The 12,653-nt window shown below is 35.4% G+C and overlaps 1 protein-coding gene across 2 annotated transcripts; it reads right to left on the bottom strand.

The window, feature by feature from the left end:
* Positions 1-11,996, bottom strand: LOC144444617 (solute carrier organic anion transporter family member 4C1-like). Of its 2 annotated transcripts, none has more exons than XM_078134106.1 (10): positions 11,910-11,996; positions 9,217-9,922; positions 8,024-8,120; positions 7,426-7,547; positions 6,869-7,129; positions 6,066-6,264; positions 5,011-5,158; positions 2,785-2,975; positions 2,458-2,522; positions 1-1,928 (listed from the first exon to the last, which is right to left on the bottom strand). In XM_078134106.1, the coding sequence occupies exons 2-10, from the start codon at positions 9,893-9,895 to the stop codon at positions 1,489-1,491; spliced, it is 2,202 nt and encodes a 733-aa protein (XP_077990232.1). In that variant the 5' UTR covers positions 9,896-9,922; positions 11,910-11,996; the 3' UTR covers positions 1-1,488. The 2 variants fall into 2 exon arrangements, with proteins under 2 accessions (XP_077990232.1, XP_077990231.1); XM_078134105.1 differs by having other exon boundaries at positions 11,871-11,995.
* Positions 11,997-12,653: the final 657 nt, after the last annotated feature.

Raw genomic sequence — 12,653 nt, 5'->3', positions numbered from 1 at the left:
TTTTGGTACTGTAAACGGAAAAAATTGTCTCACTGTGTCCTTTCTGTCAACACTGAAACACACAACAATGTTTAGGCATGATCACCCTCATACCTCATCATCAAAATCTCTCTTTACTCTCCCACAAACTGCAACTAGAACTCTCTTTTTTTTTGGTCTCATTTTTGAATTATTTATATTGATTTACTTGTTGATGTATATTTTATCCCCTTGTAATCAAGCCCTATTAGTAGCCTATAAATGTATACTCTCAAAAAAACACTAAAATTAATGGTTTGTAACTCTTTAATAGATTTTTACACCATTGTACACCATAACTTATAACAACAGTTTACTACAGTTATTGAACTATTCCATACAAAGGTTTTGTGTATTTTTTAGGGGTAGAAATTCATGAAAATTTGTGAAAACCAACACTGGCTGCACTATCTTCTGAATCTGTTTTCTCATGTACAGAAAATATGGTGCTAAAAACTGGCTACTTCCAAATCTGTTTTCTCATGTGCAGAAAATATGGTGCTAAAAACTGGCTACTTCCAAATCTGTTTCCTAATGTGCAGAAAAATGAACTGTTAGAAAATGGCTACTTCCAAATCTGTTTTCAAGTCTACAGAAAACGAACTACAAAAAGTGGCTGTCTATGACACTAAACAGTGGCACACAAACACTATATCAGACATAATGCTGACACCCTGAGAATACTATTAAAGATGTATGTGAAAAAGTAAACATTCAATCGATTTCATTTTAACAATTATTTTGATCAGATTTTAGCAATTTAATCATACAAACTGCTGTCTGCATGTATCACAGACCTGTATGGCACCTATTTTGTGCAATACTATTATACAGTTAGTATGAGAAAAGGTATCCTTTTTTGGGGTATGTGGTATGACAACACTTTGGGTTTGGAGGTCTCACAGGAGCCTTCCTGTATCATTTTACACAAGGTTGCACCCCTCCCCTCACTAGCCCAAGTAAATTTATATGTACACAATGAAATCGTTCAGCATGCGCTTGAACACAACTTGTATTTGATTTACTAACAAAATATTAGTTAAAATGTTACACACCCCAACTTAACAAGGCAGGAATGTATGGGGATTAACTGTGTTTGCATAAAATACATAATACCACTGGTACACTTCTGTAAATACTGAGTGAGACAAAATATTCAAATAACATTTACTGGTATTATTAAAACGAAAGTATTACCTGAAACCATCACATCTGGATCATTTGTTTTCCTTTTTTTCAATTCCAATTATTTTATAAAAAGTACATTATAGAAATGGGATTTCCCACATGACTGTAAAATAGAATCTCTGAATTTACATAAACTAGAACTCTCCATCATTTCACTGCAATACTGATGAAGCCTAATTTTAAATTAAAATGGGCAACAATTTGTTACCTTAAAAATTTACATCTAAATATGTTTTTTTTTTTTTTTGTATTAAAAAAAGTTATGTAAATCATTGCAGTCTCTCAGTCCTCTTTCTCAGAGGCAGTGATTTCCTGATCAGTTAACGTAGCCCTGCTGTCCTCTCTTGTAAGGCTAGTATTTGTGTTTGACAGACTTGTCCCATTTCGGTATTTTGTATATCCAGTCAACTTAGCGCCTCCAACGTTCTCGCGAGATGGCGTCAAACTGGATGATGTCATTTTGTCTTCTAATGGCATGCTACTGAACTCGATTTCATGTTCATCATCGTGTCCTTTCATTGGTGGTGGTTTGTAAACGATCATTGCCAGCGTTAGGAAAACCAACGTAGCAATCATGTAGACCGAGGATAAGACAAAGAAACGAAGACCAAATTGGAATGTGTCATATACCCAACATGCACCAACCTCTCCACATGATTCTCCCCAAAGAATACATGTACTGTCTATAGCTGCACCAACAATTATTGGACCTGGAATCATACCTACATGAAGGAAACAACACAACCAAATAAATTGTACATCGGGCAAATAATATTTTCAATATTGAAAATAAATATCAATATCAACTTATAACTGTGGATCTGGCCACCTGTGTGGTTGTCATTAGCAACTTGACATCCTAATTTTGAATAATAAAACATAATGAATAGTAATGGATTTTCAGAACAAGTAACAAAGAAGTCCCAGTCTGATCATGTTTTATCCAAAATTGTATATACTATGTATAAATATCAACTATCTGTAACAACACACACATTCCCAAGACATTCACATGTCCACACATATCAAATTATTACCAAAATCACCTGCTGATCATTGTTGTCATAGATCATTTTCAAAGAGGAATCCCTGCGCTGTTCAATGTACGCATTCAATTATAACAATAACCCCATGAAGTTAGGGGGCCTTTTATATCCCTGTCTCATCTTTAAGGTCTTCCACACATACAAGAAACATCTTTATCATAATAGATAGTTCCTTTGACAATATGCATAAAATAGGTTTGCTTACCAAATGTCCTCATCAATACGGATTGTATACCCATGGCAAATGCTCTCTGCTTTTCTGGCACACATCTGTAGATAAGACATTGAAATAAATATGGATAATGTTCACAAATTTCTACAAATAAAACTACATCAGGGATGACTACATGTATGTGAGATAGACAGCTAGGGAATCTGTGTAAAATATAAACTGGCATCCCTAGGCTACTAAATTGTCTACAATAAAGACTATTGCTAAATATAGACTGGCTTCCCTAGGCTAACACCTTATCTGCAGTAAAAACTTGCAAAATCTGCACTAGGATCACACTACATACTACTAATAACTAACCTGAGAGTTGCTGCAGTGCCTGGTACAGTCAGTTGAAAGTTGAACAGCATAGACAGGAAGAAGAGTGTCAGGAATAGAGGTAGAGTCCAGCATTCATTATCACATTTACCAGTAGTAACACAACCAAACTCATGCATTTCTTCTCCTACGGTACAGTTCTTTTCAGGTATACATTTACAGTCATAATAAGTCTGTATAAAGATGACATTAATATAAAATACGAATGAAAGAGCCGCTGAACAAATTATGCAAAAAAAAACACTATTTGTTTTTTAAATGCTCAAACACATTTACATAATTATTTGGTAGTCAAGTATAAAACTGCACTAGCCGCAACTCGAATGTTTTTTAGCACAACTGAACTTGTTCAGTAGTGCTATAGGGATCGCCCGGCGTCTGTCTGTCTGTGTGTGTGTGTGTGTGGATGTGTGTGTGTGTGTGTGTGTGTAAACAACTTAAAGTCAAAAACCGCTGAACCGATTGCCACGATATTTGGTGGGTCCATTACTTTGGGTGTCTAGTTGGGAAATTGTTCAAATCAAAATGATCGCATCACAAGTGTGTGATTTGGGTCAAAAAATGTGATTTTTGGTCAAAAAACTTAAACTCAGAAACTACTGGGCAGATTGGTGCGAAATTTGGTGGGAACATTCTTAAGGGGGTGTAAAGTAAGATTTGTTCATGACGGGATGATTCCATCAGTGATATGCAAATTAGGGCTAAAAATGTGTCTTTTTGGTTAAAAATCTATAATTCTAAAACTACTGAGCAGATTGGGCTGAAATTTAATGGGAATGTATCTAGGGATGTATGGACGAAGAAATATTAAGCATACCATGATTCCATGAGTGATATGCAAATTAGGTGTAAAAATGTTCATTTTTGGTCAAAAACTTATATCTCAAAAAGCACTTGGTCAATTAGTCTGAAACTTGGCAAGATGTTTCTGAAACTGTTATTCTGCAGATTTTCTTAAAAACATTTTGACAAAATTGGCCCTAGCAACCATGACCACACCCTTTAGCAACAACCAAATGACAGTATATTTTGGTCAAATAACATCATCTGGTAAGCAAGTGAGTAAACATTCAAAAAATGTATGCAAATACCCTAGCAACCATGACCACGCCCATAGCAACAGCCAAACGGTGGTGTATTTCACAAAGATAACACTAGGGTTTAATAGATAATTGAATAAACATCCAAAAAATGTATGTAAATTTGCATAGCAACAAGACCACGCCCATAACAACAGCCAAATAATCACGTATATTGCAAAGATAACAACAGGAATAGAAAGACAGATGAATAAACATTCAAAAAATGTATGCAAATACCCTAGTAACCATGACCACGCCCATAGCAACAGCCAAACGGTGGTGTATTTCACAAAGATAACAACAGGGTTTAATAGACAATTGAATAAACATTCAAAAAATGTATGTAAATTTTCCTAGCAACAAGACCACGCCCATAGCAACAGCCAAATGATCACGTATATTGCAAAGACAATATCAGGAATTCATACACAAGTGAACAAAAACATACACAAATGTATGCAAATATATCTAACAACATGACCACGCCCATAGCAACAGCCAAATGATAGCATTTATCGTAAAGATAGCAACATGGTTGGATAGGCAACTGGATAGTTATTCAGCAAATAAACACCTATTGTTAGCATAGACTAGCATATGGATAAACATTTTTAAAAACTACAGTTGTGCTACAACACCATTGGCGGTATTTTTTAAAACTTTTTAGTTAGATATAAAATGTAATGACTTACTGACTCCTAATATCATACACCCTGAGCAGTACTGAATCACCTGCAGGTAAACATATTTGTATAGCTGCACACATAGTATGGTACATTACAAATTGATTTTTGGGTCCGCACCCTAAAATCGGTATCCCAATGTGGTCACAATATCAACCTGTTAGTACTTATGGTACTAATATGAATAAATAATAACTTGTTCAATGTCTAATTATTTGTATTTTAACAAGGCTTACTTTTAATATCACTTTGACCTCTATTTTTTTCAAAAAAATTATATGGAGACGACTGATTTGTTTCCTTGATTTCAGCTAAGATAAGGACAGAGTTTCCTTGAATAAAGTTACAGCTAACCTTAAAGCCCTCTCTTTGTTGAGGTGCATACAGCTAACCTTAAGCCTTTTCCTTGTTGCAGTGCATACACCTTAATAATAAAGACTCACCTTATCAGCTGCTGAATAGTGAGTACATCCAGCATGACAAGCATCAAAGTAAACCAATCCATTACTTCCACACATTGGTGTATATACTTCCACTGAACAGTGACATCCCAGATTACACGTATTGGTCAGATTCACTTCACTAAATTCTCTGTACAAACATGCCACAAAGACAAGCATTATACAACATGTAGGCCACGGTGCAAATTATGGGTATTTCATTCCAAGACATAGCAACCATGTCAACAGTATCAACGACATAGCAACCATATGAACAGTATCCAAGACATAGCAACCATATGAACAGTATCAAAGACATAGCAACCATGTCAACAGTACCAAAGACATAGCAAACATGTCAACAGTACCAAAGACATAGCAACCATATAAACAGTATCAATTTATAAAGTTTACACCAAATTCTATCAAACCAGAAAGACTACTCAGTTTCAATGCTGAAAAAACTTTGAGCAACTTGTGCATTTCAACCTGTATATGTCATTTGATCAACCAAACTGATGAACAAAATATCTGTCAACATTATAGCTTCACTGATCAAATATAATAGTTTTGTTATGAAGCAGAGTTCAGTTCAATTATAAAGTGATGACACTTAGTACAAGTGAGTCTTGAGGAATGAAAATGGGTTTGTAAGTAAACAAGATGTGACTTCTACTGTTATGATCTTTATTTCAACATTTCGGCTTCACACTGGAACCGTCATCAGGATAACAGCATGACTGTTGTGGTGTAAGAGTCCTGCCAATGGATCAATGGCAGGACAGACGTCACTGCCAGGACTCCTACACCATGACAGACAGTCATACTCTTATCCTGGTGAAGGCTCCAGTGTGAAGCCGAAACGTTCAAATAAAGATCGTAACAGTAGATGTCATATCTTGTCTACTTACAAACCCAAATATGATATTTTAAAAACTACCTTTCATTGCTTTCCACATCAGAGAATATTAGATTAGATTAGTTTATTTCAGTAACACAACAAGATCGACAGAACCAATAACCTAACACAGAAAGTTGTCTTTGATAATAAAACTTACTTGTGTTTTTCATAAGGCACATAAACACCTGCAATTGGCACTTCAGGACAGTACAGTAAGAACTGGGGACAAAAAAATAAACCAACTAATGCTACAATGATGGAGAACTTGATCATTCCCTGGACGTTGAGATTAAATTTCTTAATAAACCAACCACCTAGTAGAGTTCCACCAGCAGCACCTGGTACAACTGCAATACCTGTTAAACAAACAAATAACAGAAAGTTATGTGACTTTGTCATATTCCAGTTACTAAGGTTACGGCCATTTTGAAGGTAAACAGCAGAAGAGGATTTTTTTATAAGTGGTTTATTTACCCAATCGTATAAAATGATTACAAAATAATGGTAACAAAAATCAAAAGAGAGAAGGGTAAATGGGGAGTCAAGAAATAGCTTGCAGCTAGTCTAGCCTGATCCCCGACATTGTATATTGCGAATGAAAACAATAAGAGGGTTCAGTCATTAAGATGACTGAAAACATAACTGGGAGAGAAAAAAAAATCACATATACATATACATATACATATACATGTACATGTACACACAGGATGCCTGAGATTTGACAAACGGAGGGTTAGAATTTGGTCATGGCTGTTTATGGTTTGGCAATGCACAAAGTGAACAAATGTGCGTAAAAGACCTGTGTGTGTGTTCATAAAAGAGTATTACAGCAGTGGTTAGGTATGTTTTGATTACTGGTAGTCACTAATAACACAGTGCAGTGCGAACAATATGGCCAATAAAAGGTACTTCATATCTGTGGTCTTTATGTTAGAATACTCAAAATGGTTGTCAACTCACCAACTAAGGCTGCAGCAAGGGCTGCTGTCACACCAAACTGATTTTCAACAAACTTTGGCATAAACGATGTAAATCCACCTATTAACAATCCTTCAGTACAAGAACTGGCTGTCAGACACAAATAGGTAGGATTTCTACATAACATCAGGAAGGCTGCAGGGAAATCTTTAAATGACATCCCAAATCCATCTTTCTTTGAGATCAGCTGAGAGTCTGAGTGGTGGGATTCAGACTCCCTATCTGCCTGCACTTGTTTTACTCCTGTAACACCAGAACAAATTCAATTGATTTATTTAATCATTCAAAACCTGAAATTGATTAATTTAATTTTAACACAGGGTCTAGCTACATCTTCTCAAAACTTAAAATTGGTAAAATTTGATTTCATCAGTTCATTTTATCCTCTCCAATATATATGACTTGCTTACAGAAGACAAATACATTTATCCAATTTCACAGTTACCTAGCACTTACAGTTAGATTAAAATAATTGAAAAAAACAGACACATTTTTTCATAATACAGTATAAAACTGTTTTTGTTTTTTAAAACACATACCTGGTAGTTCCTTTGGAAATCCACTCATTGGTATAAAAATAAACCAAATAGCAATCATTGCCACTACATATCCTAACCACCATGCACCTACCCAGGCTGGGTGTTGGGGGTCCATTATTACACTAACAGAGATAACAATTTATAGTGTTAAGCCCGCCTTGCACACATATACATGTACATATGCAAACCACATACAAGCACATTTATTAACACAATCATTCCAATCTTTACATGTTCTTGCATACAAAATACAGACACACATATACATACACACACACACACACACACACACACACACACACACACACACACACACACACACACACATACATACATACATACATACATACATACATACATACATACATACATACATACATACATACATACATACATACATACATACATACATAAATAAATAAATAAATACACATATGCCTATCCCTGATGAAGCACAGACATGTACATGCACATCCATCTTGAATGATTAAAAGGTTGTGTTTGTCTGTCACTGTATGTCTGTAACTCTACCAGTCTGTATCATGTGTTTGTCTGTCTGTCTGTGTATGTATGTTTGTCTGTGTCTGTAACTCTTTACCTGTCTGCATCAGGTAACTCAGTATAAATTGTCAGAAAAGCACCTCCAAGGAGAAATCCACAAGCAGGGCCAAGCACTGAGAAAAAGTAAATAATCCCTGAAAACAGAGAGAGAGAAAATATTATTATGTATGACCCATATAAAATTGCACATACATATACATAACAATATCAACTCTGTATCTATCACTATGAGTCAGCTTTGATTTCAACATAGTTCTCATCTATGGAAATAGTGCATGTAGGATATGTATTTGTGTATGTTTATAAATAACATTGAACTCTAGCGGGCTATCCATGGCTTGCAATCTCGTCATGTGACATGTCTAAATAGCTCAATGACCTGTTGTGATGAAATTTCAAACTCAAATGAAGAAGCTATCCCCACAGTCATTAATATCATGTTAATCAACCACAGAATTCTGCCCAATGACAATTTAGCGTTTGCTGTTACATAATATCCAAATATGGTGCCTTTGTCAGATCAGGACACTACTTATACACATCATTCTAACAGTTTTGGGTTTACTCATTTGCATAATGTCCAAATATGGTATGTTTGTCAGATCAGGACACTACTTATACACTGTTTACATCATTCTAACAGTTGGGGGTTTACTCATTTACATAATGTCCAAATATGGTATATTTGTCAGCTCAGGACACTACTTATACACTGTTTACATCATTCTAACATTTGGGGGATTACTCATTTGCATGAACAACATTTGATTCATCATTTCTCATTGACCTAGATTAGTGAACAGAGATCTTTAGATTCAAAGCCACAGATAGCTTCTAGACTATAATTATGGGATATCAAAATATTTGAAATATGTATTGGTTATCAATCCTCTATGTACAAGTAATTAACTATCCCCACCATACTAATCTAGGCCAGTTTGTTTATACATGTAGAGTATCTGGTATATAGATATGACTGTAAATCATGTGTACATTCTAGTATACCAACTAAATAACATAAGGTACAATATAACATAAGGTGAAATGAAGTATCATTTGCAGACTGTACCATAAGATTCTACCTACACATGGTACTACAGGTTCAAACTGGAGGCCCTCAATGCATTGCTGTTGATATCTTTGCTGGATACTTACCCAAATTATAAATATATTCCTGATTGCTTAGCTGTCACACTTTCATCTATAAATACATTACCACTGGATACTTACCCAAATATATTCCTGATTGCTTAGCCGTCACACTTTCATCTACAAATGCAGTACCTGCAGTATACAGGGGTGATGCACCAAATCCTAATAAAACCATGGCTAGTATAAAGACATATGTATAATGTGATAATGAACTCCACTCCACATCATGACATTCACTGGTTCCATTGAGCGTACTACAGACACCTTCATCAAATGGAACATTTCCGTAGTCATACACTGACGTTGCAAAATGTGGTATCGTCCATGTCAGGCAGCCAAACCCTAACACTAGGGTACCCATACTTAAAAGTCTTGGTTTGTTGCCATAGTCGCCATAGTAACTGACAAATAACACAACAGAAGCAACAGCAACATCGTAAGCAGCAACAATAAGACCAGTTGATGTGCTTGAAAGTTCAAAGCGTTTTTCAATACTTGACAAACTAGTGGGTACAAGTCCACTTATAACCATCCCTTGGACAAACATAAATGCACTAATGGTAGCACACAGCCATGGTGCTGTGTTGAAAACTTGTAGGCAATTTGGTCGAAATCCAAACCATCCCCAAGGGGAAATGTCTTCAGCTTTGTAGCCATTCACAGGTTTGCTCTCATCTCCTGATGAATCTTTTCCAGCTGAGGTAATGCTACTGCTGTTACCTGGCTTTCCATTGGCTGAAGTTTCTAAGAGGCCCATTGTTGTAATTTTTTAATTCTATCCAATCTGAAAATAACAGAACAGAAAATTTCATACTATATCGCTGTCAGTCACAATGTAATCGATAACAATACACCAATGTTAGAGGTCAATTCATAGAAAACATTCCCTTATACATGTATGTACCTTGGTGTAAGCCCTGTCATCATACACCATACAGGTATCCTTACAAAGCATACATTGTACATACCACTTCAGAGTATCATCATATTTGACATATTTCTGCAGTTTCTATCTGGCTCCATACAGCGTAGAGTCACTTACATGTACACCACATTCAGAATGTCCTGATGATATTATACAAGTGTGTCATACATGTATCTATGACGTATCTTAATGACCTTCATTTTACGTCCCAATGTCTATAAATACATACAAAACATACTGGTGTATATCATCACACTACTGACTGCTTATTTCATATACAAACAAAAATGTACAAACACACACTGCATCCTCCCTCCTCAAATCATGCAATAATTGTCATAAGTATAGCTACATATATGCGATCAGAAAATGTTTTCTCGGAAATAATACTACAATTTTGTATATGTTTAATATCTCATTTCCATGAACAGATAATGATTATAAATTATGTAGAGTTTAGAATTATGCAGGTATACAAGCAAATATTGTTTGTTTTTTGTTTGTTATTTAAAAATAAACCCAAGCACGTGTCCAACACTAAATATGCACATGTACTGATCATTATTATAATAGGAAAGTACAAGATAGTTACATTGGAAGGGATGATGGGATGTTTTGATTCTTGGAACCATGAACAACAAATTCTCTACTAATACATTAGCTTCAATAAATTATGTTAATATTTTTACATCGATTGTAGTGAAAAAATGGTTTTGTTACTACACGACTAAAATCCATCCAATGTGTAGTGTCTTACAGTTCATTTTAATTAATTGCATAAATTGATAGCTACACTGAGTACACCTGTAACTAACTGTACAATTCATATCATAGCATAACATGTAACTATGATATAGATTGTACAGTTAGTTATTCTAGGGAGGACAGACCCTTGTGAAATATTCTAATTTTTGGGGGAAACACTGGGACATAGACAATACTACCGTTTCAATAATACAAAATGAAATGTCAATGACAAACCCATGATAAGAAAACACAGACCTCACAGATTTGATAATCACCAACCACATTGCTAAGCTATTTTGTAAACACAAAATATGCCTTTGTTATATTTTTACCTAATAGTTCTCCCAAGGCCATTTGACAGTAGTGGATGTCTATAGGCAATATATGACTTTGAATGTGAAGAAAATCTCACAGTAGAGGGGTCTAAGTGCTACATATTAAATTGTTACACCTTTCTTGAACGAATTATATTTCTTCTGTACGTGGCCATGGTCCGTTGTTGTAATGTTGCATAACCTTACCAACAATGTCATCCACCAATATTTCATCATTCATCAAGAAAGCCATGAATTTAAACTTTGAAATTATCGCCATTTTTTTAATATCGCGGTTATGTGAAATCAAAATACGAAAACTGATAATAAATCACATTGAATTTTAAGACAGACAGACAGAAATCAAGTCAATTTGATTATCATTGTCAGATGTGACGAAGATCACAATAACACTAACAGTGGTTGTGGTATCAACAATCCCCGATTCCCACATGACATACGCACAAACGTAAATACACACCACATCACACACACAAATTGACTGTCCAGTATCTTGTCCCCATTGAAATACTACTATCCCCAATCGACGTTTCCTGGAGATTTGAAATATACGTACATGTGGTCAACTGTAATACTACGTACGAGAAATTAACTAGTATGGGAAAAACAGTCGTACTCGTAGCGTTGTGTACACATAACGTTACCTCAGCGCAGCGGTCGTACAAGAAAAAGAAGAGTTTGCTAGCGATATTTTTTGGCTACAATATACATATATTACCACTTACGCTTCAGAGCAATATATTAACCCTTCGTCAAAGCCTCACCATATTCGTCACTGGTAGGTATTTGAGCGGATATGGCCACGGTACGTACGGGATGGACGATAAAAATGCCGATGACAACACCTGCCCTTTAGTCAAGTAACCTTTCAACTATGGCAGGAACTTCTATTATATTCATAGGGGTGGACAGCTTTGATTGGGCACGCGCAGTATACCAATGTTATAAAAAAATATCAAACAACCCTTTTTCTTCAAATATGTCACTGTGAACTTGAAGTGTATTCGCCAATGGGAGTTGGGAAGAGATATGTTTTCATTCTTGTTTAATTTTGTTTGTTTTTGTTTTGTTTATTTGTTTGTATGTATGAAGTGGGGGAGGGGTGTTTTTGGAGAACACCACTTGAAATGAGGGAGGGTCCTTTGGAAAACAAGAAGTTTAGTTGTCATTTAAATTGTAATTTGTCTACTACTGAGTATTACGTCTACTACCCTCTCCCATCATACTTACATGCGCTATGAACACTATTTCTTAAAATAAGAATGTCAACATTTAGTATTTGGTATACATTATTAAAGAATGACTAGCTTTATAAGATTAGAGTTAGTGTTAGGATTAAACCTATCTTTCACTTTTGTTTTAAGTTCACTGATAAAACCCCGTGTTCAACTCTGAAAACAGCGCCCCCACTGGCAGTCAGTTAAAAATGACTGCCCCTAACTCAGGTTGCGCAGAGTGAAGGTTGAGTGCACTTTTGTTAGATTAATCAAAATAAAATATTTTGACAC

This window comes from Glandiceps talaboti, chromosome 13, assembly GCF_964340395.1.
Source record: "Glandiceps talaboti chromosome 13, keGlaTala1.1, whole genome shotgun sequence".
In the NCBI taxonomy this organism is placed as follows: Eukaryota; Metazoa; Hemichordata; class Enteropneusta; family Spengelidae; genus Glandiceps; species Glandiceps talaboti.
This window is presented reverse-complemented; position numbering and strand designations above follow the sequence as displayed.

What these genes read in the sequence shown, in the direction of transcription:
- LOC144444617 (XM_078134106.1), bottom strand. Translation starts at nt 9,895, where the DNA reads ATGGGCCTCTTAGAAACTTCAGCCAATGGAAAGCCAGGTAACAGCAGT. An exon ending in GAGTTACCTGATGCAGACAG is followed by an intron (nt 7,548 to 8,023) that starts GTAAAGAGTTAC and finishes TATCTCTGTTAG; the next exon opens with TGTAATAATGGACCCCCAAC. An exon ending in CGTATTGATGAGGACATTTG is followed by an intron (nt 1,929 to 2,457) that starts GTAAGCAAACCT and finishes TCCTTCATGTAG; the next exon opens with GTATGATTCCAGGTCCAATA.